Source organism: Capra hircus, chromosome 1 (assembly GCF_001704415.2).
Source record: "Capra hircus breed San Clemente chromosome 1, ASM170441v1, whole genome shotgun sequence".
Classification (NCBI taxonomy): domain Eukaryota; kingdom Metazoa; phylum Chordata; class Mammalia; order Artiodactyla; family Bovidae; genus Capra; species Capra hircus.
The window spans coordinates 87,178,560-87,205,224 of record NC_030808.1 but is presented as its reverse complement, the minus strand read 5'-3'; the positions used below and the strand labels follow the sequence as shown (position 1 = coordinate 87,205,224).

The 26,665-nt window shown below is 37.0% G+C and overlaps 2 protein-coding genes across 3 annotated transcripts in view; one reads left to right on the top strand and one right to left on the bottom strand.

The window, feature by feature from the left end:
- Window positions 1–7,385, top strand: part of ACTL6A (actin like 6A) — a 29,744-nt gene extending 22,359 nt beyond the window's left edge. The window contains exons 9-14 of the mRNA XM_005675285.3: window positions 562–623; window positions 1,003–1,117; window positions 1,265–1,345; window positions 3,131–3,226; window positions 5,632–5,718; window positions 6,911–7,385. Coding sequence (XP_005675342.1) covers window positions 562–623; window positions 1,003–1,117; window positions 1,265–1,345; window positions 3,131–3,226; window positions 5,632–5,718; window positions 6,911–6,991 — 522 coding nt within the window. The 3' untranslated portion in view covers window positions 6,992–7,385. The remainder of the gene's footprint in view (window positions 1–561; window positions 624–1,002; window positions 1,118–1,264; window positions 1,346–3,130; window positions 3,227–5,631; window positions 5,719–6,910) is intronic.
- On the bottom strand, window positions 7,534–26,655 carry MRPL47 (mitochondrial ribosomal protein L47). 2 transcript variants are annotated; one of them, XM_005675281.3, is made up of 7 exons: window positions 26,499–26,655; window positions 23,961–24,112; window positions 23,366–23,426; window positions 20,412–20,508; window positions 11,995–12,125; window positions 9,942–10,037; window positions 7,534–7,929 (listed from the first exon to the last, which is right to left on the bottom strand). In XM_005675281.3, the coding sequence occupies exons 1-7, from the start codon at window positions 26,594–26,596 to the stop codon at window positions 7,806–7,808; spliced, it is 759 nt and encodes a 252-aa protein (XP_005675338.1). In that variant the 5' UTR covers window positions 26,597–26,655; the 3' UTR covers window positions 7,534–7,805. The 2 variants fall into 2 exon arrangements, with proteins under 2 accessions (XP_005675338.1, XP_005675341.1); XM_005675284.3 differs by lacking the exon at window positions 26,499–26,655 and adding an exon at window positions 26,211–26,463.

Sequence of the window (26,665 nt, the reverse complement as noted above, 5' to 3'; positions counted from 1 at the left end):
CCTTAGAAGATTTTTCCTTAGTAGCTCAGAGGTCCTATGTATTTCACTGCATGTTTTGTAACTTTTATACTATGTCAGTCATTAAAAGTTCCATAAGATTCAATGTATATGCATTTTATGTATGTATATTCAGTTAGTGAAGTCTTGCTTTTAAGCTTATTTTAAAGGGAAAAATAGTGAATCAACTATATTCCAATAAAAAATTTTTTTAAGTAAAAAAAAGTTTTATTATGTAGAACTATGATACAAGGGTTTCCACTTATTTTTATCTCATCATTTTTTTTCATAACAGTTGTAATTTAAATGTTATATAATTTAGTTTGTAATACAGGTGTTTAGAATTAGGTTTCTTGATGCTCAGAGTCCTTGGCTGGGAAGATTTATACCCTTGAAATGAGTTAGCCATCCAGGAATGTGGTCCAGTTTCATTAAGAAAAATGTTTTGGATGGGAAAGGGAATTAAAAAAAGAACAATATTTTGAAAATAATGTTATGAAACTATAGATTGCAAAGACAAATCTCAATAATCTTGTTTCTTAACCTTTTTTTTTTAATTCATAGTGTGTTATCCAGGATTTTCAAGCCTCAGTACTTCAAGTATCAGATTCAACTTACGATGAACAGTATGTTTTCTTGTTTTTTTTTCTGTACAAGACTTAAAACTTAAACTGTATACTTCATATATATATATATATATAACTGAATCAATTTGCTATATACCAGAGACTAACACAACATTATAAAGCAACTATGCTTCAACTTTTTAAAAAAAACTGTATATTTCATAAATGAGAGAAATTGATTTGTTTAGTTAAAAATGTGTAGAATATGCTTAACTGGTCTAAAGATAAAAAGTTAAATACTGAATAACATTTTGAAAGAAAATAAGATTTTACCACTCTGCTTTCTTAGAAGCTGATGCTTCCTCAGTATTGTTTATAATAGTTTGTAATTCTGAAGAGGATGTTTGTCTTTGTTTAATATTGTCTGATACACTTTCAGAGTAGCTGCACAGATGCCAACTGTTCATTATGAATTCCCCAATGGCTACAACTGTGATTTTGGAGCAGAACGGTTAAAGATTCCTGAAGGATTATTTGACCCTTCCAATGTAAAGGTGTAAAAGTTTATTTCATAATCAGCCTAATTTTTTCCTGTAAAGATCTCTTGTAGTTACAAAAGCTAAATAAGACTATAAACTTTTTGGATGTGCTTTATGGTTTGAAGGTCTTCTGTGTGACTGCTGGTTTCTGTTTTGTTGTAGGGGTTATCAGGAAATACAATGCTGGGCGTCAGTCATGTTGTCACTACAAGTGTTGGAATGTGTGATATTGATATCAGACCAGTAAGTGCCACTCTTGTTTATGGCATCAGGGTATCTTTTAGGGCAAACCAGTGCCCCCGGTATTTATAATGGCCATCAGTTTTTTTAAGTTGGCAACTTTGGCCACTGACTCTGAAGTCCATTTTATGAAAGAATATGTTAAAAAAAATGAAGTTCTACTAGAAAAAGGAAAATGGAAAACTCAAAAGCTGTTGTGTCCAATGTAGTTAGCTTTTGGCCACATATAGCAGTTCAACTAAAATAAATAGAAATTTACATTTCAATTCTTCAGTTGCATGAGCCACATTATAAATGTAGCTAGAACATTTTCATCAGCACAGAAAATTCTTTTGGACTGTGCTGGTCTAGAGATTTCCTAAAATGTGACAAACCAAACTATATTAGTGGTTTTTAACGTATATAGTACAGTTTTACTTTTTAGGAAGGTGTGGTTTAAATTATGTAACTTTTACATAGAGTTTAGATGTAAACTTTGTATTTTTTGTACTTTGCCAAGGTTTTATTTTTTTTTCATCAGTTTATTTCTTGCCAAGTTTTAAGGACTGACTCCATATTCTGTACCTCTTCCCTGGTGGCTCAGATGGTAAAGAATCTGCCTACCAATGCAGGAGACCCAGGTTCAGTCCCTGAGTTGGGAGGATCCCCTGGAGGAGGAAATGGCAACCCACTCCAGTATTCTTGCCTAGGAAATCCTATGGACACAGGAGCCTGGGAGGCTGTAGTCTATGGGGTCACAAAGAGTTGGACACAACTCTGTATTCTATACCATGCTGTTAGATAGACCATATCTTATTTAAACCCTAGATTTTAATTTGTAGCCAGTGTGTTACCTCAGTTTTTTAGTTCCTTCATTTGCTTAGAGCTTAGTGCTAATAGCTAAGGTTATATAGACATTTGGAATACATTTTTAAAAATATGGAATAAATTTTAAAAATATGAACTTAGCCACTAAAAAGGCAGGCTGATATTTAACTTTCTGATGCATACATGCAAATTAGAGGTAAAATATACTCCTTATTTGGGGTTCCCCGGTGATGCTAGTGGTAAAGAACCTCACCTGCCAGCGCAGGAGACATTCAGTCCCTGGGCCAGAAAGAGATCATAGCAACCCACTCCATTATTCTTGCCTGGAGAATCCCATGGACAGAGGAGCCTGGTGGGCTACAGTTTCTGGGATCGCAGAGTCAGACATGCCTGAAGCAACTTAGCACACATACTCCTTACTACTGGGAATTTGTTTTTGATGGAGGAAGCCTCAGCATATAGATTTTGAAAAAGGTCATCCCTGCAAAAGAGAAAGGTAGCAGTCATTTTGGCCAGGACTGTTGTCAGAGTATGTATTACCCACCATAATCTGTCCAATTTTAAATGCCATAGCTTCTAGATGAGAACTCTGAGATGATGTAATAAGGAAATAAACTTCTTAAGTACTGGCTGCTATCTGCCAAAAAATTACAATTGGATTTTAGAATAGTTGCCTTAAATTAGTGGTTCTTAAACTTTAATACACGAATCATCTGGAGAGTTTTAAAGAAACACAAAGCTTTCCCTAGACTCCACCCCCAGAAATTTGTATTTAATTGCCCCCAGCACCAGTGTTTTAAATGCTCCCTAAATGAGTCAAATGTGCAGCCAGGATTGAGAACCACTGGATTAAACAACTTGGTCTGTATAGAAGTAAAAAATTTAAAAAGTAAAAACTGTAGTGGAACACATAGTTTTATCTGTAGTTGTGTTTAAATGGTTGGAAACATTTGGAGCTCATTTATTTTTGTTTCATTCCAGGGTCTCTATGGCAGCGTGATAGTGGCAGGAGGAAACACACTAATACAGAGCTTTACCGACAGGTTGAACAGAGAACTCTCTCAGAAAACACCCCCAGTAAGTTGTGTGTGTTCTTCGGTGGTATTTTTCAGTCATATATATCCTCCTACTGGTGGAAAATCTATGTAGATACAGTTTGTTTTTCAGTAGATTGATGGTATCTTGTGTGTGCCTGGTATAGTATTAATACTCCTTATTAATAAAATTTTTCTAGATGTCATTAGTTACTCCCATTACTCTCCATTACTATTTGAATCTTATTTTATTCATTGATTCCATACTTAAGTGCCTACAGTCTGCTAGGCACTAGGGATAGAAAATATAGTCCCTTCCCACCAAGGGCTTAGTCAGCTAGGAGGACTATACCAGCAAAAAAGAAAACCTGTAATGTGCTAAGTGGTTCAGTATGTCATCAGCCAGGCACTCTGGAGTGTCAGAGGAAATCCTCCTGAAGGGTTTCAATGAATGAGTTCCGTTGGTTGACAGTTTATGAAAGAACATCTAGGTGAAATATGTGCAAAAATATGAAGGGAAGAGGGTATATTCTAACATTTTGAAGTAGTTGGCTTGTAGTCTGTATAGAAGTGGGGTGTGCTATATGGTTGGAAGAATGAATCCAATGATGTATTATGACCTAAGGCTGCTGTAACAAAGTGCCACAAAGTAGATGGTTCAAAACAAGAGAAATTTATTACCTCTCGGTCTGGAAGCTAGAATTCTGAAATCAACATGTAATCAGGGCCATGCTCTCTGAAACCTGCAGAAGAGAATTTTTCCTTTCCTCTTCCCGTCATCTGACGATTTGGCAACAATCCTTGGCGTTTCTTGGGTTGCAGTTATAGCACTTCAGTGTCCATCTCCATCATCATATGGCATTCTCTCTTGTGGGTCTGTCCTCTTCTCGGAGACTGTTTCTAAATTAGGTCACATTCACAGGAACTGGGGATTATCAACATACCTCTTTGGAAGATACAGTTCAACCCAGAAAGATAGGTACCAGTCATATCACTTACATAGCAAATTTACAGGATAAAATCTGGCAGAGGACTGAAGAGCTTTTATGCTTTATTAAAAACATCTCTTGGTACACTGTGATAACTTTCAAAAAGGATAGAAGAATCTGGTTTAGAGAGAAGGTGGTGTACATGGTCCATTAGTAATAGACATTTTTAGATTTTTAAACATCCATCAAGTAGTTTTCTGTAAGGTATTCTGCAATAAATACTACATTTAAAAAAATTTATTAGAGGTTAGATGGGCCCTAACAGAATCTATAGAAGCTGTGTATTTGAATGTTTTACTTATGCCACAGTCTTTAAGTATTGATACAGGCATTAGATTGACATCTCCTTACATTTTTGGAGATACAGACTGATCTGGACTATACCTTGATTTAGTACTTTAGATTTCATAGAAAGTCCCAGAATAATGAATATAGACATGGGCTGTCCAAGGTCTGATCAAGACCAGGTAGATGCTATCTTTGTCTTTTAGGAGGCAATTAAAATTTAATGAAATCCATTGTAATAGGATTTGACCAGTTCCTCACCTACAAAACCCCGTGTTCATCCCTTCTGCTCCCAGCACCTCTCCTTCCCATTCTACATACTCCACCCTTGCTGCATGCACAGACTCAAACTGAATGTTCATATATAGAGTAACTGGTAAGTATCAACAATCTGAGAACTATCCCCAGAAGCAAATTCCTAGGTAAGGAGATCTCTCCATACAGGAAGTGAGATAGGGGTAGTGCTGAGCCATAAAACCATGTTTATCGAGAGGGTGTTCAAGCGTAACAGAAACACTAATCTGAAAAGAAAGCAGTGTGAATAAACTTCCCTGTGTTTGACATCTGCATTTTGGTTTGGATGGGGGCAAGAAGGAATGGGAGGAGGGGGTGAACCAAGATAGCACGAAAGCCCAAAGAATAAGTTAGAAAGTTGAGGACGACTGCAGAAAGGGCAGCTAGTTGGGGTAATAATTATACTTGGTGTTGATAAAATGAAATAATATATGAAGTAGTTAGCACACTACTTGATATATAGTAAGTGTTCAAATACATATTTGCTGTTTCAAGGTGAAATTCTGAATACTATACTCTCTAGCATGTAGTTTTCTATAGTTTATAGGTGAGTGAGTGAGTAAAGTCGCTCAGTCGTGTCCGACTCCTTACGACCCCATGGACTGTAGCCTATCAGGCTCCTTCGTCCATGGGACTCTCCAGGCAACAGCACTGGAGTGGGTTACCATTTCCCTCTCATAATTTATTAAATTACACAAGCCAAAGTACTTTAAAATCCTATACAGTATTTCAACCTATGCCTATCATTAACCTAGCTACTACAAAATAATTATGTATAATTAGTGCTTGAACCAGAGCCACTGTCATCAAAATTGAATTTCCTAAGTTGAGGCCCTGTTCTATTTGATGACACTAATACTTATTCTTCCTTTTGTTTTAGAGTATGCGGTTGAAACTGATTGCAAATAATACTACAGTAGAACGGAGGTTTAGTTCATGGATCGGTGGCTCCATTCTAGCTTCTTTGGTTAGTAGATAAACTACTTTGCAAAATAGTTTAAGATTCTTATTTAACTTGAATGTATCACTTAAAATACTAAATTTAGTAAAAAGACTAAACTAATTCCTGTGTATCATTTATCTTTGCATTTTTATATCTTTCACATTTGTAGAGGACCTATGCTTACCTATTCTGAAATAGTCTTACCTATTCTGAAATGACAAAAATGCCTCATTGCCTTATTAATGGGTATTGTCAGTCTGATTACAGTTTCCCTCTCCAAGGTGGGAATCTGTTAACTTATCCATGCCTCTTCTAACAGTACTCACATTGGCACTGGTCAGGACTTATTCTGCAGCCCACTTAAAATTAAATCATTCTTCTTCGATTCTGGTTGCTCCCTGGCCTGTTGCTGAGGTAGAAGTCAGGAATTGGTTCCTGGGGCAGATGGTGAAGTCATGGTATTGAGGTTTGCATGTTGCTTGGACTGGCTTCCTACCTTGAAATCAGGAGGAAATTCTTGCACTTACCTGTATCCTAAATTTGGAAAATTTCCCCTTCACCTCAGAGCAGCCAAAGTAAATGAGTACTTACGCTAAATATTTTTAAAAGCTATTAACTATTAAATGTTTTTAACTGCCCATTTATATATTTCTGGTCTATGTTTTATTTCTAGTCTTTTAGTAGATCTTAGTTCAAAACTGCATACGTACGAATCCACTTGAGTAGTCACAGGGAACGGATTTCTCCTGCTTACACGTCTTAGTAGTAACGTAGTCCAGGATCCTTCCTCCTTCGGTCATTTTCCTCCTTTCACCTTCTGTTTATTTAGAATAGTGCATGTGTACTGTCGTTTGTGTACTTGCCAAACTTTATCCTAGTCTGAGTTCTCAATGTTACCGTTAATCAAATGCTAGAACATTGCATAAATACTGTACTAGGATCAAGCCTTCCAGCTGTTTCTGTTGTTGCTGTTAACCAAGCCATCATAGCTAAACTCTTCCTTCATATTCCTTTCCCAGCATTTTCTAAGTCCTCAAGACAGTATAAATAGTGTCTTTGGGTATTCTAGAGGAGGGCAGAAATAAGAAGGGTATAATTTGAGTACTATTTGGGGAGAGGTATAAGAGCTCTTAAAAGATTCAGAATTGTGAAAATATTTTAAAAATTTGTTCCCAATAGAAAGGTACATATATGTAATTTTTCTTTCCTTTCACAGGGCACCTTTCAGCAGATGTGGATTTCCAAACAAGAATATGAAGAAGGAGGAAAGCAGTGTGTAGAAAGGAAATGCCCTTGATAAGTTCCCAAATCTCTACCTTCTATGTCACCTTACGTTTCATAGCTTTAGTACACTCAGGAAAAGAACAACCATCTTTTGTAGGATGTTTATACATTTTTGCATATTTCAATTCCACTTAAATTTTTTAAGGCTTTAACTGGTTCTATAAATTAAAATAAGTTTGTGCTTTCCTTGAAATGCACTTATTCTTATTACAAGCATTTTATAATTTTGTATAAATGTCTATTTTCTCTAAATATTTTGCTTTCAGTAAAATGCTTTCCAACTCTGTTTAGTATATTACCAGTGGATTGGTAGAATTGCTTTTTATTGACTAGTAAAACTTATTGCCTATGCTTTTTACATTAGGCTTTTAAAATTAAATAAAAATTACTAGCCATTCCAGAAATATTTTTTTGGACTGCTGTGTTGTTAACTTGCTACTTTAAATACTAAATGTGTTTATCATTGTACCCACTGTTTATTTAAACAGAATTCATAGCTACTTCATATCTAGTAACAATAGTAGTTAAGGTTACCTGAATTCCAAAATTACCTTCTTGCCTATTTGTTATAGCAGTTGGTATCACTTTCCCACTCTAAGATGCAGGCAGTTAATTAAAAGTCTGCTTAGACACAGAATTTATAAAATGGAAATTTAATCTGAACTTTTTATCTGATTTTGACCACTTCCAAAATTAGCATGCCATAATAACTCTTAAAACAGTAGATAGTCCTTTGACTAAAAACACAAGTTATTTATAAACCACTTAGTATTTACTTTTGTATATAATCCAAGAAAAACAAAATAGTAAATTATGGTTAAGATGTCTTAGGCAGCAGTTGACTTCTGGGCTTCAGAAAGATGTGGAAACTTTTTCTGAAGAAACTGTTCTTTCTTTCGTGCTAAACTTATCTTCCTTGCTTTGATGCGAGCTTGTTTCTCAATTCTCAATCTAGGGAAATAAAAGCATAACAGTAATTTATACAAAATGATTTCCCTGTTACTCGGTACTGTCAACATATGTCCAAATCAATTACTTAAAGACCTCAATCGTGCCAGTCTCTGTATTAGGTGTGTCATGATTATTATTAAACCTGAATAACCATTGTAAACCTACACAAGTCAAAGATAAGCATGAGGTCTAGTGGTTAAGACTGCTTCCACTGCAGGTTCAATTTGGGGAACTAAGATCCCAAATGCCATTTGGTGCGGCCAAAGAAATTGATTGCATCTATAACTCTATACCAATTCTCTTTGCTACTTTCTGACTGGAAAGTAAGAACAGATTTCATGAGTCTGCAACAAACTGGGCTTTCTCTTTTATTTTACAAATAATGTAATTTAATTGAATACATTAGATTTTTTTTATGTCCTACATCCTGAGACATTTAGAAACTCCCTAATTTCAAATAGCACCCAGTCCAGCATCATTTACCCTATGCTGAGAGAAAACCATGCTAAGAGATGATGCTTAGTGCATGTTGGACTTGCCACTGAGTTGGCCTCTACTTATTAGCATCCTGGGGCATTAGGCCTTCATACCTCAGCTAAAATGTTGACCTCTAAAGTCATTTTGAAATCATCAAAATTGCAAATGATAAATTCATGGATGCCAGGCCTCTACTGTATTTAAACTGAAATATAACAATGCAGTTAAGGTATTGAATTTCAACTGCCCTACAACAATGAAAATCAGCCACAACTATACATATCCCGGCCCAAGGTTTACTATTCTTGAGAATGTTCAATAATTCAATTTGATGAAGACAGATTGCACTAGGGCAGAAATTGAGAGTAGAAAGGACAAATTCTGGAGACACTTGCAGGAAGTTAAATCACTGAATATAAAGCATTTCTAGGAACTAATGGAGGTAACAGAATTCCAGATAAGTGATTTAAAATCCTAAAGGTGATGCTGTTAAAGTGCCGCACTCAATATGTCAGCAAATTTGGAAAACTCAGCAGTGGCCACAGGATTAGAAAAGGTTAGTTTTCATTCCAATCTTGAAGAAGGGCAATGCAGGCAATGTTCAAACTATCGTACAATTGTGCTCATCTCACATGCTAGCAAGGTTATGCTTTTGAAGGTCCTTTTGTTTTTTCATTATGGAAACAAGCTTTGAGAGGAAAAGATTCGTCTTTTAAAGAATTAATGCTGAAAGGTGGCTGCATTATCTAAGGCAGTTGTTAAAAGCTGTGATTCTTGTGCTGCTAGGATTTTCCCCTTAAATTTCCAGCTGCTTTTCTGCCCTGAATTCTGATCTGTAGCACCTTTAGCCAGTAACCAGGCAATTTTCCCCACCTTGTTTCTACAGCCACAACCCTGGATGTTAAGTGGCACCCTGACCCCAGAAAGCAGACATTGGCAATTCTTTTCCCGTTCAATTGCAATTCTGGGGATTAAAACTCTTCTCAGGGTTCTGTCTGTTTTTAGATGTGGATCCAGTGTTTTCAAATAGCTGTTTCTAAAAATCTTATCTTGTTTTTATAGTTCTCAGCTTGTAACCATTTCACTCCTCTACTACAACAGAAGCCCTATTTCTCCCTGTTCAATAACAAACCTGCTATGCAAAGTATCTGGAAATCACCATTCTTCCGGGTAACATGAATTCAGATATACTACAACTGGGTCCTTTCCTCACCCAAGCACCCTCTCATTTCATCATTCCTGCAATAACATGAGCTCACATTCTATGCAGCTGAAGTATTGGAACTTTAACATTACAAAAAGATTTTTAAAACTACTTATATATATTGATGAAGAGAAAGACAATAAAACTTCTGAAAGGATATATATTAAAATGTTAGCAGCAGCTATTTCTGGATGGTGAAATTATGTAAGATTTTTTTTTTTTAACCTATTTTTCTAGTTTTTCCACAATGAAATGTATTAGTCATATAAAAGCTTAACACACACCGGCTGATGTAAAGATATGTTTTAGTGCTAAGGGTACTTGTGCTCACCTGACAAAACGTTCCACGTAGGGCATTGCAAAGAATCGTTTTCTATTGTATCTTTTATTTAGGTACCAAGGTATAGGCCACTGCTTGAACTTGTGCCTGCCAAGAAAACAAAAAGGTATCACTCTATAGAAAACATCTAACATTTTCACTTTTTACAGATTTAGCCTTCTTTGGACTAGATATGTTTTCAATGAAATAAATTGTAGTTGGCTTTTTAAAGATTTTAAAATTTTTATACAGTTTACATTATGAAGCATTCTGAACTAAGAGGTATCAGACACTCATGAAGCCACTGTAAAACTGCAAAGGTTAATATTTTGCAATGTTTGCTTCAGATCACTCTTTTAAAAATACATATATAAAAGTTTAAAAACACAACTTAAGTTCTCTGCTTTCACAACAGCTTCTAGTCATAAACTGGAGTGTATCATTACCAGATATATTTTGTAATTTTCCTACATACATATATGTATGTACTGACTTTATATATGTACACATATACATGTATATTCACATATAATTTGAAACACTGATACATGTATGTACTTTATGTTTTTAAAATGTAATAAACTGCATTGTAATAAATAAGTATCTACCTATGTATGCCTCAACATAACAAAACCTAAAAAATAATGCTAAGTGGGAAAAAGGAAATTGTGAATTCATACTATAACACTGGAAAATATTTCAATTAAAAAAGTAATGAACTAATTTCAGGGCATTTAACCTATCTTTTGGAATTGTAATGTTTGATTTTAATAAGCTACGTTGGTTAATAAGATGACATAACTGCTTTGTTCACTACTTTAACTCCAGAAAAGTTAAAAAGCAAGAATTTTAAAACTTTAACAAGATCAGCACTCTTACAGATGCCCTCTCTTTTCTGCAGTGGTTCACAGTTACAGACTACATAGCCATTCACCTAAATTTGGCTCCAAGCTGCCTTGTTACCACAAACTCCATTAAAAGAATTACATGGAGTTAAAGAATCTACCAGGACTTTCCAATGCAGGGGACACAGGCTTGGTCCCTGGTCCAGGAGGATTCCTCATGCTGCAGAACTAAGCATGTGCACCACAACTACTGAGCCCCCATGCTGCAACTACTGAAGCCCACGTGCCTAGAGCCTGTGCCCTGCAACAAGAGCAGCCACCACGAGAGGCCCACACGCTGCAGCCAAGAGTAACCCCCACTCGTCGCAACTAGAGAAAGTCCATGTGAAGCAACAGAAGACCCAGCTCAGCCAAAAATAAAATTAATTAAAAACATAAAATAATCTACCAAATGCTTAAGCATGCAGTGTAATTTCAAGAGTACAGAGAAGGTCTCCCACCACCCAAAATTCCTTCCTCATCTTGCTGACTGATGTTTAAATTTCTGATGATGCTTCCTTTCAGCAGTTCAACCCAAATGCAAATAAGCCCCTGGAAGACAGAATACACTGGGCCTTCTCAATTTCTCATAGCTCAGTGTGAATGTTTATTACCAGATTCTTTCCCGAAGTCTCATAGGACTTTGTAATTGGATCCAGGAGACAAGATGTCACAGAAGTGGAAAGATGTAATGAAAACTGTTTCAATATTTGGACTAGGGCTTAACCTAAGGGCAATGGGGCAAACTTGAGCCTGGTCCAGATGGTCATATTCCTCAAGAACTTCTTAAAATAGTTTCAGGTTCTTAATGGGCGAAGAGGATAGGTGTGTCCTAAAATGAGCTTCATGGGATTTATAACCCTCTGAAATTACATGTGCAATGTAAAGTTTTCTGAGGAAAGGATCTATAATTTTCATGAGATTCTCAAAAGGTCATATGATTCACATAAGATTAAGAACCACTCCTATGAAGAACCCATCAATAACTGAACCATGGGAATGGAATGCCAAGGGATACCTGACAAAGCTACCTTCAATCATACCCTGAAGTTCCAAAGGGATCTGGGGACCTCTGTTTATATTAGATACATCTCTATAATGTATCTAAATATTCTTAAAAGATACTGGACAGAGGATGAGGCATGGGACTTCACTCTCATCTCATAAGAGCTACTATGTACCAGATGATTCTTCCAAAGATGTCTCTTCTCCAAGCACCAGGTCTAGGCTTTTCTTGACCAGTCTGAAGAAGTCTGAGAGCATCTTCCCTTTCCTGGACAACTTTATCTAATGCATCCATGGAATCTACAACCTGAGAAAAGAATACACAAATACAGTTTCAACAATCATCTATGACAGAATTCCAAAGAAAGAGAACACATAAGGACTATGCTACAGAAAATCTATGATGAACAAAGAACCATTCTGTCAAATATTTTCTAAAAATACTTTTGGCTTAGGTATGCATATACATAGGTGTCTGTAGTATCACTTTCTGTAACTTTTTTAAAGTTTAGTTTAATTAAAAATCTATTGAACTCAAGTTTCTGTATGTTACTTTTTTTGAGTAGGATACACTTGCACAGATTCTCTTTGGAGACCCAATTTGACTCATCATTTCAAAACTCAATGAGCTATTACAAAATGATAACAATTAGTGACTTTGAAAATATTAAAACCTATGTTCTGGCCTTAATTAGTCAGTGTGTCCCAAATACTCAGATATTTTGACCTGCTTAACTCAAAGCCACACTGAATAGCTGAATCCACATGCTACTTCCTTTCAACCATATGAATTTCTACAAAATTCATGAGAAATAAAAGATGGGTAAGAACAACAAATCCTATTTTGAGGACAAACAGAGGAGCAAAGGGACCACAGTGATCAGAGCCTAATACAAAGCCTCTGACCCTCAGGAACTCAGTAAACCTGGCTGCTGACTGACTACATTAAAGAGTGCCCAAGGTCAGAGCTGAGGCTCCTAACTGAAATCTAATGTTAGCTCACAGACTGAAAATAAATGGCTACCAAGAACACAGAGCTAACATCCAGTTATTCATGTTAATGCTAACAGATAAGAAAGAAAATCAAAAGTATCAATTAGATACACCTCATTCAAAAAAGTCACCCTCAAAGAGCTTTCTTTTCTAGTTTATAACTTTCCCAGAAGCAAGAGTGTCCCTGTATAGTTCCCAAAGTTTCAGCTTATATCTTAAATTGAGCATAATTCTTTTAAAATTTTTCTTGATAAACTTTCATTAGTAGTATGTCACAAAAGTGCTGAGAAAATTGCATACATTTGATGTTAAAAAATACCAGTTTCAGTTTATCTGGAGAAAACTTTTATATTTTAAATTCTACTAATTAAGAAAATACTAGACATATGATCTACTGGGCTGAAGTTTACCTCTAAAATATATCTTCTAAAGCAAGGAGAGGGATCATCTACTATTGAAGTTTAAAAGTCTTAGAACAGCACCATTCTAGCAAGAGTTTTTTCATCAAACAAACAATGAGCTATTTATAAACAGCTAATCCCCTTGAAAGAGTCTCTGAAGCATAACTTTCCTTAAAAGCAGAGTTGGCAAACATATCTAAAAATAAAATCACATTACTTTACAAATGTTTCGCAGCAATGAAAACATGTACCACAACTCAGACCTTAGTTTCTAAATATACCATTTTCCACTCAAAGGAAGCAGGGTTCCTCTGTAAAATGACTGATTCCAGAGCTGAGGCAGAAAAAGTACAAGATGAATCCAGAATATCCTACTATTCCTCATCAAAGACTGATGAGAACACAGAGGCCAGCTAGAAGGAACCCACACTGGCCAAATATGGAATGACAATACTAAAGGTACTGAATCAGGTTGGAATCCATGAATCAAGGAAAAAAAGGGAAAGGAAGACAGGAAGAAATAGAGAAAAGAAAAGCCCTTCCTTACAGAAGAAAGCTAACTAATGTAGAATGAACAATGAAATTAGACAATCACCATTTAGCAAACAACATAGTAATAACTGATTGAGGCATGAATCATCATTCAGTTCAGTTCAGTCGCTCAGTCATGTCCAACTCTTTGTGGCCCCATGAATTGCAGCACACCAGGCCTCCCTGTCCATCACCAACTCCCAGAGTTCACTCAGACTCACGTCCATCGAGTCAGTGATGCCATCTAGCCATCTCATCCTCTGTCGTCCCCTTCATGATCTTCATTTTCTGAATGTTGAACTTTAAGCCAACTTTTTCATTCTCTACTTTCACTTTCATCAAGAGGCTATTTTTAGTTGCTCTTCACTTTCTGCCATAAGGGTGGTGTCATCTGCATATCTGAGGTTATTGATATTTTTCCCGGCAATCTTGATTCCAGCTTGCGCTTCTTCCAACCCAGCATTTCTCATGATGTACTCTGCATAGAAGTTAAAGAAGCAGGGTGACAATATACAGCACTGACGTACTCCTTTTCCTATTTGGAACCAGTCTGTTGTTCCATGCCCAGTTCTAACTGTTGCTTCCTGACTTGCATATAGGTTTCTCAAGAGGCAGGTTAGGTGGTCTGATATTCCCATCTCTTTCAGAATTTTCCACAGTTTATTGTGATCCACACAGTCAAAGGCTTTGGCATAGTCAATAAAGCAAAATAGATGTTTTTCTGGAACTCTCTTGCTTTTTCCATGATCCAGCAGATGTTGGCAATTTGATCTCTGGATCCTCTGCCTGTTCTACAACCAGCTTGAACATCTCAAAGTTCATGGCTCACGTATTGCTGAAGCCTGGCTTGGAGAATTTTGAGCATTACTTTACTAGTGTGTGAGATGAGTGCAATTGTGCAGTAGTTTGAGCATTCTTTGGCATTGCCTTTCTTTGGAATTGGAATGAAAACTGACCTTTTCCAGTCCTGTGGCCACTGCTGAGTTTTCCAAATTTGCTGGCATACTGAGGGCAGCACTTTCACAGCATCATCTTTCAGGATTTGAAAGAGCTCCACTGGAATTCCATCACCTCCACTAGCTTTGTTCGTAGTGATTCTTTCTAAGGCCCACTTGACTTCACACTCCAGGATGTCTGGCTCTGGATGAGTGATCACACCATCGTGATTATCTTGGTCGTGAAGATCTTTTTTGTATAGTTCTGGGTATTCTTGCCACCTTTTCTTAATGTCTTCTGCTTCTGTTAGGTCCATACCATTTCTGTCCTTTATCGAGCCCATCTTTGCATGAAATGTTCCCTTGATGTCTCAATTTTCTTGAAGAGATCTCTAGTCTTTCCCATTCTGTTGTTTTCCTCTATTTCTTTGCACTGATCGCTGAGGAAGGCTTTCTTATCTCTCCTTGCTATTCTTTGGAACTCTGCATTGAGATGCTTGTATCTTTCCTTTTCTCCTTTGCTTTTCTCTTAATTAACACCCTAAAAAGATGTCCTTTTCATTATAGGGGACTGGAATGCAAAAGTAGGAAGTCAAGAAACACCTGGAGTAACAAGCAAATTTGGCCTTGGAATGCGGAATGAAGCAGGGCAAAGACTAATAGAGTTTTGCCAAGAAAATGTACTGGTCATAGCAAACACCCTCTTCCAACAACACAAGAGAAGACTCTACACATGGACATCACCAGATGGTCAACACCAAAATCAGACTGATTATATGCTTTGCAGCCAAAGATGGAGAAGCACTATACAGTCAACAAAAACAAGACCAGGAGCTGACTGTGGCTCAGATCATGAACTCCTTATTGCCAAATTAAGACTGAAATTGAAGAAAATAGGGAAAACCACTAGACCATTCAGGTATGACCTAAATTAAATCCCTTATGATTATACAGTGGAAGTAAGAAATAGATTTAAGGGACTAGACTGATAGACAGAGTGCCTGATGAACTATGGATGGAGGTTCGTGACATTGTACAGGAGACAGGGATCAAGACCATCCCCATGGAAAAGAATCATCACTAATGGATGCTAAAACCAATGAGTACAAGTCTGAGGATTTACATGTTCTCAAAGAAAGATTAGTAACTATACAGTGAAGAAACCTAAACACCACAATAACCAAACTACTAATGCTAAGAACTTCAATAACAGAGTGTATCAACACTGCATGCCTCCTCACCTGATGGACTGTGAAGAATACAGCATCACATCTATGATATTCCTGCCAATCATGATTATTATCATGAGAAATATCATACAAGCCCAAATTGGCCCATTCTCAACAATGTCAATGTCACGAAACACAAAGAAAGACTGAGTAATCAGATTAAAGGAGATTCAAGAGAGAGAACTGAAAACACATCAGTCAGGATTTTCTTTGCTGTAAAGGATTTATTAGGATAATATGAAATTTCAATAAGACCTGTACTTTTTTGGGGGGGGCAGGGCAATATACATTTAAATACCTACAGGTAAAGGGATATCACATATAGAACTTATTCTCAAACAGTTGAGGAAAAATGTCTTTTTGTAGAGAGGAGGCAGAGAAGGATAAAGCAAATGTGGTTAAGTATCCACACAGGGAATCTGGCTGAAGGAGGCCTTTCTGTATTGTTCTCATAATTTTTCTGTCCGTCTCATATTTTATCAAAATAAAGTTTAAAAAACCCCAAATATGATGCAACTTAATTTTTATAAAGGCAGATTAAACTTCTCCATAATTAGGGTAGATAACTGAGATTTTATCCCACCCCTTCTTTGACCCTCTGCAGGGATACCCAGATCCTAACAGTGGTGAGCAGTGTGGGGAAAGAAACCTGAAGCAGTTGAGGTTAGGAAGCAAGACTGAAGCAATTACAAAAAGCTGGGTTCCAGTCTCACTGACTTACTATGGAATGGAAAAAACATCAATAAAGAGCTGACCTTGAAAGCGCTCTATGGATAAACAAACAAATCTAACTAAATAAAACCTCTACATGGAAGAAATAATTGCAGATCTGCATTTACTGATGTGGGAAAATTTCTAAAATATATTAGTAGAACATGTAGGTCTCAAAAGAGTATATACAATATAAATAAATGTATGTAAATAAAAATAATCAGGCACATTTCTATATGCAGAGAAAAATTCTGATGGATATATAGGAAATACACAGGATTGATTGCCTCAAGGAACGGAAATAAAGACACCAACTGATTTCTTTTTAATGATGAAGAAAACCTGGGAGAGTTGGACTGTGAAGAAGGCTGAGTGCTGAAGAATTGATGCTTTTGAACTGTGGTGTTGGAGAAGACTCTTGAGAGTCCCTTGGACTGCAAGGAGATCCAACCAGTCCATTCTAAAGGAGATCAACCCTGGGATTTCTTTGGAGGGAATGATGCTGAAGCTGAAACTCCAGTACTTTGGCCACCTCATACGAAGAGTTGACTCATTGGAAAAGACTCTGATGCTGGGAGGGATTGGGGGCAGTAGGAGAAAGGGATGACCGAGGATGAGATGGCTGGATGGCATCACGGACTGGATGGACGTGAGTCTGAGTGAACTCCGGGAGATGGGGATGAACAGGGAGGCCTGGCGTGCTGCGATTCATGGGGTCGCAAAGAGTCAGACACGACTGAGCGACTGAACTGAACTGATTGCCTCAAGGAATGGAAATAAAAGACACCAAATGATTTCTTTTTAATGACGAAGAAAACCTAACTTAAATAACTGTTGACCTTTTCACAGTAATGTTAATATTACTTAATATCACTTAATATTGCTGAACTACAGGAGGGGAAACAAGATGGTGGAGGAGGAGGAAGTGAAACTCATCTCCCCCAACAAACACATAATGTGGAACAATTCTCACAGAAAACCAGCTGGAAAGTGGCAGATCTCCTGTATAACCAAAGCTGCATGAAGATCTCCATGTAACCAGGGAGAAGGCCTCAGGTCCAGTATCTGTGCCCCTGGGAGGGATCTGTAAGGAAGAGCGGGTCATCATGGGCAGACCCTCAACCTGAAGAGGGAGTGGATCAACCCACAATTTGGGCACTCCCATGCCAGTCCTAGGGTCCTACATGAGGAGTCAAGCCCTCTAGCCTGCTGGGCAATCGGCCAAGACAGACAGAATAATGGAAAACACCCAATCAAAACAGCAGACAGACAAATGAAAAAAATGAAAGCAACATATGAGGTCTATGGGATGATCACCAAGTGTTCCAACTTGTACATAACAGGGATTCTGAATCCTAACAGATTCAGGGGTTCTGAAAACAGAGAGGGAGAAGGGAATCAAAAAACATTATTTGAAGAAATTACCAATGAAAACTCCCTAAACCCAAAGAAGGAAACAGATATCAAGCTACAGGAAGCACAGAGAGAGGGTCCTAAACAAGAGGAACCCAAACACACCCAAACTAAGACACACCATAATTAAAACGGCAAAACTTAAAAGAATTTTAAAGGCAGCAAGAGAGAAGTCAGTTACTCAAAAATTCATGGAGCTCCCATAACACCAGAAGGGAGTGGCACGATATACTCAAGCCCTGAAAGGTGAAAATCCGGCGACCTAGGTACTCCACCCTGCAAGATTACCATTTAGAAAAGAAAGAGAAGGAATTTCTCAGAAGAGTAGCAAAAACTAAAATAACTCATACACCATATAAAAAATACACTGTATAAGAAAAATGAACTCAAAATGGTTTAAAGGCCTAAATAAAAGACATGCCATCATAGAACCCCTAGAAGAAATCACAGGCAAAATGTTCTCAGACATAAATTGTAGCAATATATTCATAGGTCAGTCTCCCAAGGCAAAGGAAATAAAAGCAAAACTAAACAAATGGAACATAATCAGATGTAAAAGCTTTTGCCCAACAACAAAATGAAAAGACAACATATGGAACCGGAGAAAATATTTGTAAATCATGGGACTGACAAGAGGTTAATATCCAAAATACAAAAGAGCTCACATAACTCAATATCAAAAAAAACAACCCAATCAAAATATGGGCAGAAAACCTAAATAGACATTTCTCCAAAGACAAACAGATGACCAACAGTCACATGAAAAGATGATCAACATCCCTAATGACTCAAGAGAAGCAAGTCTAAACCACAGTGAGGTATCACCTCACATTGGCCAGAATGGCTACCATCAAAATGTCTGCAAATAATAAATACTGCAGAGGGTGTAGAGAAAAGGGAACCCTTCAAAACTCTTGGTGGGAATGCAAACTGGTGCAGCCACTATGGAAAATAATTTTCCTTAAGAAAAAAAAAAAACTAAAAACAGCACTACCATTCGACCCAGCAATCCCACCCCTGGGTATATTTCCGGAAAAAAAGAACTGTAATTTGAAAAGATACATGCACCCCCAATGTTCACAGCAGCACTATTTACAACAGCCAGGACATGGCAGCAACTGAAGTGCCCACCAACAGACAACTGGCCTAGGAAGACACGATATATATGTATACACACACAAACAACACAATGGAATATTACTCAGACACAATAAAGAATGAAATACTGTCATTTACAGCCAAATAGGTGAACCTAGGAAATATACTTGGTGAAGTTAGAAAAAGACAATTATGATATCACTTACATGTGGAATCTAAAAAATACAACAAATGACTCTCTAATATGGAACAGAAACACACTCACAGAGACAGAAAACAAGCTTATGGTTACCAAAGAGGAGAGGGGGTGGGGAGAAAAGTAAATAAGGAATATGGAATTAACAGACAAAAACTACTATACATAAAATAGATAAGCAACAAGGATTTACTGTCTTGCACAGGAAATTATGTTCAATTTCTATATAACCTATAATGGGAAGCAATCTGGAAAAAAAAGAAAAAAAATATATATATAAAACTGAATCACTATGGTGTACACCTGAAACAATTTTATAAGTCAACTATAATTTAAAAAATTACAGTGTTTAAGATGGGGCTTCCCTGGGGGTTTAGTGGTTAAGAGTCTGCCCTGCAACAATGCAATGGACACTGGTCTGATTCCTGGTCGGGGAAGAACCCACATGCTGCATAGCAACTAAGCCCATGCGCCACAACTACTGAATCCCACATGCCCAAGAGCCCGTGCTCCACAACAAGAGAAGCTGCAGCAAAGAGAAGCCCATGTACTGCCACTACAGAAAGTCCCTGCACAGCAACAAAGACCCAGAGCAGGCAAAAATAAATATTTTTAAAAGATGGTTAAGATGATAACACTTCTTTTATAGGTTTTTTATACCAATTATTAAAAAAGCATTAAACAAATTTGACCTAGTGGGTGCAGTAGTAGTTAAACCAGAACTAGAAATCTAAGATGGTACAGGTACTTCAGAAAACAGCTGGACTGTTTCCTAAAATGTTTAACACAGATTTAGCACACAACACAGCAATTTGACTCCTAGAGATCTACCTAAGATAGGTCCATGCACATTTGGGGGTTATAAGTACAAATGGGAATGACTGAAGATGGGTCTGAGATTTCCTTTTGGGAGGATGGAAATGTTCTAAATTAGATAGTAGTAATAGTTGCTTAAGAATGTAGATTTCCTAAAAATCAAGCAGAAATAGAAAGAAACTTACTTGCCAAGAATTGTAGGAACCATACGCTTACACCTTTTAGCTTTTACCCCACACTCAGCAGTCTCCAGACTCCCACAAATCTCACCTTTTCTAAGCGCTCCGGGCTTGGCATTGGCAGCCTCTGCCGCTTAGCTTCCTGCTCTAGAGTTAGGAGCATGTTTCTTTCTTTCAGGAGAACATACCTATATCAAAAACAGAACTAGTAATGCTATTCTGTGTTATATTAATAAAATTGTGGATTTTGACATCAAAATTAATAATCTGTACTCAAAAGTCCTTTAGCACAATCCTTTTAAACAGAGCAATATCTAGTCTCACTCATTTGTTCACTAAATCTTCCAAGTGCCACATACTGTATTAAGGAAGTATCAGAAGTTACAAACAAGCATAAAATATAGTCCTTACATTCCAAATGGAAGAGCAGATGGAAGGCAACTAACACCTGTTCAGTTCCTATTTTAAGCACATTATATACATTTATTTCACTGAATTCTCACAATAATTCTAAGGTTAGAATCATTTCTACTTTCTAAATGAAGAAACTAAAGCTAAGACAAGTAAGGTATTTGGGGGGCACGCAGCTAATTCAGCTAAATCAAATTGTGAACTCCCTGTGTATAAATCCATTCTGTTTTTAGCCCATATGCCCCCTCCACAACTGCAATGTGCTGTGGTTTATTAAGTGGTATAGACAACAAGTACCAGAGAATTAAGTGGGAGCGATGAGACGCTCCTTCTGGCCGAGACGGTCAGGGAAAGCATCAGAGAGATGGGATAAGTTAGGCTGGAAAGAAAACCAAAGCAAACACAAATACTGAGATCAAAACATGAAGTGGCAAAGCTTGAGTGGGCGTGAGTTTTGTGAATAAATTCTGTTTGGCTGAGAAGTAGAGCTGGAAGAAAGGAAATAAACGTGGGGGGCACAGAACACGACACAAAGGAACTAGGCAACTTTTTGGTGTGGAAGAAGACAGTTTGGGCGGGGGGTGGGTGGGGTGGAGAAGTGGCAGAAGATAAATGATTTGGTTTTAGCTAGGATGAACTGAAACTACCTTAACTATTCCTTTACCAATAAGCGGCAGTAAACATGTTCTAAGACAACACAGTTTTTATAATGAATCTGTGCTGTGTTACATGTAACATATCTGACACCAAATGAGGGTTTTTCCTTCTTATGTTGTCTTTTCTAACACAACTTTTCCAACTCCTCTGATACTACCTGAAGTTAGTGCCAGATTCCACAAACGTTAAGGATTCAGTCTCACAAGAAAGACTGCCCCACTTTAGATGCCAATAATGATTTCTAGGCCTTACATATAGACCTGCTCTAAGTTAGGGGTTCCAAAAACCCTCTCCTTGGGTTTGATAATTTGATAGAACAGCTCACAGAATTCAGGAAAGCACTTTACTCTCTGGTTTATTATAAAGGATACAACTCAGAAACAGCCAGGTGGAAGAGATGCACAGGACAAGAAATAGCAGAGTGCAAAGCTACCCTGCCTTCTCAGGGCACAACACCCTCCCAGAACTTCCATGTATTTACCAGCTTGGAAGCTCTCCAAACCTAGTTGTTTAGGGTCTTTTAATCATGCGGGCATGACTGATTAAATCACTGACCACTGGTGACTGAACTCAGTCTCTAGACCCTCCCCCACCAACTCCCCCCAGAGGTGGGCATGGTAGTGAGGCTGAATTCTTCACCCTCTAATCATGCCTTGGTCTTTCCTGAAGCTGTGCAACAACGCCCTCCCTGCCCACTTCAACTCTGAGAGTTGTTTAATTAGAACAAAAGACACTTACATCACTCAGGCAATTACAAGGAATTAAGGAGCTATGTGTTAAGCCATCAGAGACAAAAGACAAAGTATATTATTTCTTATTGTATCACAAGAACAAGCCTGTAGTATTAGTGATCTTATAAGCATTTTACAGTTCTTTAATCTGCCATGAAAGATAAACCAACCTTTAAATCAAGGGATAAAACTTTAACTGCCTACTACAGTGCCTGGAAAAATAGCAGTGCTGAGTGAAGGGGGCTTGGTGAAAGAACAAGATGGGTAAGAAGTAGTAGGCACTGCTCCATTTAGACCAGCCAAGTGTCCCCATGTCGGTGACCTACATGTAGGAATGTAGGTTCAGTGCTGCAACACCACAGGTCTGATTTTACAAGAAGAGCCAGAAGTCCTTATTTTTGTGTGAAAATTCCCAATTTTTAAAACACAGTACAGTCCAAACAAATATATCTTTGGGCTAAATATATTCAATGAATGCAGAGGGTGGGGTCAAAAGGTACAAATTTCCAGTTATAAAAGGAAAAAGTCATAGGGATATAAGGTACAGCATGGTGACTATAGTTAGTAATACTATATTGCATAACTCAAAGTACCTCAGAGAATGGATCTTGAAAATCCTCACCACAAAGAAAAAAAATTGCTGTAACTATGTACAGTGACAGTATTAACTGGACTTATTGTGTGATCATTCTGCAATATATACCAATACTGAAGCATTACACTGCACATCCAAAATGAATGTTATGTCAATCATACCTCAATTTATATTCAATATATGTAGATATACAAATCAACTGTCTTAAATCCTCTCAACTCTAATTCATCAGGAGAACCCGCCAGCAAAACCTACCTGAACTTCTAGTTAAGTGCATCCTCCTACACACCTTCTCACAGCAATTAAGCTAAAGCTTCCGGGCCATGCAAAATAATAAACAGGAAGAAGACCGACATGTGGCCAATTCATCCCCATTCTCTTATTAGTTTCCTGGAATTGGCAGTATAAAAGTGCTAGTATGACTGGTAGCAGTTACAATAAAACTTCTAAACTCCCAACTCACTCTGACACGTCTCTCATAATGTAACTTAACCTCTGGAGTATGTATAAAAAATTTCAATTATCTTACATATCACCAACAGTACTATAAATCATTTCACTTAATATCTTACATCAGATAAAGTTTATATCTCATTATTATTCTATAACTGCCTCAAACTCTTAAGATGTTAATGCACTCAGTATACTTACCAAAGTTTATGTAAATCTTCATTACTTTTGTTCCTTAATTGCTGACAGGTCCACGAAGCTCCTATTAAAGTGATAAACTCATAACGTGAAATAATTTTCTAGTTACATGTCCTTTGACAAATTACTTAATCTCTCTAAACCTGTTTCCTTATCTATAAAATATATAATAGCTTTCTATACTATAGTATAATATATAATTAGGACTTAATTGTGATTAAATTAGATATTAGTAATGTGACTGGCAATAGCATTCAAAACATGTCAGTATTAGTATAAAATATATTTTCAGTCTAATGTTAAAATACTTACTATTCTTATAAATTAATATTCAATTATCTCTAAAAAAGTGAAATCAAAAACAAAGCCCAAACCTCACTTCAGTTAATAATTTCAACCCACTTCTCTTCTAAACCTTTTGTCAATCTGCCAAGGAACAGCTTACTATTATACTGTTCTCCTATTTTTCTCTAACAGATATTCCCAAAGGAACTGTAAAAAGAAAATAACATAAGTAATTCCCAAACTGGATAATTAATCCAAATATGATAGAAGGTTTAATAAATATATTTAATACTGGTCAACCCAAATATCTCACCAGATTTCACCTTTTCTTCCCCCCAATTCTTTGGGTCATCAAAAAATTCTTCCAGTCCTCTCCTGGACAGTGTGGTATGAAGTAATCTACACTGGTGAAAAGATGTGACATTTGGTGTATTCTTAGTCAACAGACTAAGAGAAAACCTGCAACTGAACATATAAGAACAAGTGATTAAAAATTCATGACATCTGGATTTTATAGGCAATAAATGGAATCATTTCCTCATTTACAATGTCAAAAAACCAACTTAGGGTTTCTTCACAAGAAACAATAAACTTATAAAATGCTTTAGAAATTATTTTTAATATCCCCAGTATAGATGCTACTATCCTGTAATTTAGAACATAATTTCAGAGATAATACATTGAATAATTATATTTTACAGTAACATTTTTAGCTCCTTCATATGCTGCTGGTGGGCATATAAGTAGATAAAAGCATTCTGAATTTTAATTTTGCAACACATCTGAGGCCCAATGATTCCTCCTTTAAGCCAGTAATTTCACTGGATTTAGAAATTTCAACCAAGGAAAATAATCACATATGGGAACTGATAAATCAAAATGTCTATTGTGGTGATCATAAGTCTATTAAAGCATTATATATGATAACAAAAAGCTGACAATAATGTAAATGTGCAACTTGGAAATGGTTAAAATAATTATTGTGCATCTGTATGATAATTTATTATGTAGCAATCTAAAAGTCATACCTATAAACAATATTTAATGACCTGGAGAAATAATTTAAAATACAATAATGAAATGTATCACAAGTGCTGTATTCCTACCAAAAAAAAAATCGAACCTGAATCTAATGATGAACAAACAAGCAGACAAATCCCAATGAAGGAATATTCTAAAAAGGTTGACCTTATTAAAAAAATATTAATAACATGAAAGGGAGAAAAAGAAACTGTTTTGGATTAAATCAGACTAAAAATATACGACAATTAACATGATAAATGATCACTGATTGGACCGTGAATTAAAAAATTAAGAAAGAAAAAATATTCCCAGTGTGATCATTGTAATATTGTGGTTAAGACATCTCTTGTTTTCAGGAAATTCATGCTGAAATGTTACGAAGATTGCAATTTTGACACACCTCAAATATTTCAGAAGAATAAAAGCACAGATATAAAAAGTATAAAAAATGTGACAAAATACTGGGGAGTGATTAATATAAGTGATGAGCATATGGTTATTCTTTGTACCACTTTTACAACTTTTCTTTTGGTTTGAAATTGAAAAAAAAAGTTGGTGAAACAAGGGTAGAAAAGAAAAATGCATGTATGTTAAGTATGATCCTGACTTTATTTTAAAATTACATGTATGTGTATATTCTGAAAGTGAAAAAGAAGAAAACTTGTTTATCTCTGGAGGGTAAAACCATAGTTGATATTTACTTTCTTTTCAAAACACTTTACCTTATTTTCCAAGTGAAAGCGAAGTCGCTCAGTCCTGTTCGACTCTTTGCGACCCCATGGACTGTTGCCTATCAAGCTCCTCTGTCCATGGGATTTTCCAGGCAAGAGTGCTGGAGTGGATTGCCATTTCCTTCTCCAGGGGATCTTCCCGACCCAGGAATCGAACCCGGGTCTCCTGCACTGCAGGCAGACGCTTTACTAGGGAAGCCCTTGTTTTCCAAAGTGTCTGTAAATGGATAACTTAATAGTAATGATAAAAATCTAACTTATTTTTAAGGAAAAAGGATGACGAGATGGAAGAGACAATTGGTTCAAGTATGCCACTTTTCAAGTTACAACCCCTGAATCTCTGCCAAAAAAAAAAAAAAAAAACCCAAACCACTGCTTATCTCTGAGGTTAATGTAAGGAATTACATTATAGCTGAGAGATGCCCAATAACTGTGCTGGATTCAAGAGCACACACATTACTTCCTTTTGGGAAAAAAACCCCAATAATTTATAAAATTCAACTCATTAAAAACAAAAGCTAATAACAGGGAGGTAATCGTACAGCTTAACGTCAAACATGATCTGTCTGTCCAGAAGACAAGCGGTCTTTCTAGAAATAACCACCGTGTGTAGTATATTCTTTTCTCACACCTGCAAGGCGACTTTCAGTTAACTCGGCTTTCATTCACTCAAAATTTACTGAACACCTCTTTTCGACAGGCTCTGGGAGTACACATCCCCTTCCCCTCTTTTTTAATCTATCGAAACCTGACAGAGCGCTCAGTTACACAACCAAAAGCTCTTCAGTGATTTTTTTAAAAAAACTCACCCAGTCAAGCAGGATGCTGCTGTACCTCCGCATTTAATTAAACAAATACTGGGTTTCTACAGACCCTGAGAACTGCTTGGTCCACAGTAGGTGGCAACAAAATGTTTGAGGAAGACACGGACATGTCGCAGGTGATAGACTCCTCCAAGGTCACTGACTCTTCACGAAGGTGGGCTCGCGTCCAGCCATCAAAGCGGCCTTCCCAGCCCAAAGCGTTTTCAGCATGTCAACAACCAAACAAGATCCAAAGTTGGGGAGGTGGACAGACCTGCTCCTCAAATAACTTACCCTGTGCTAGCAAGGGCCTGAAAATTTATTAACGACGTAGAAGCCTTCAAAGTGGCTGAGACTCTTCTGCAGAAAACAGCCAAACTGGCAGCAGCCATCTCTTCGCATCAGCAAGCAAACCGCATTTCCGCCAAAACGGTGTCACTTCCGGAGTCTCACGCCGACCG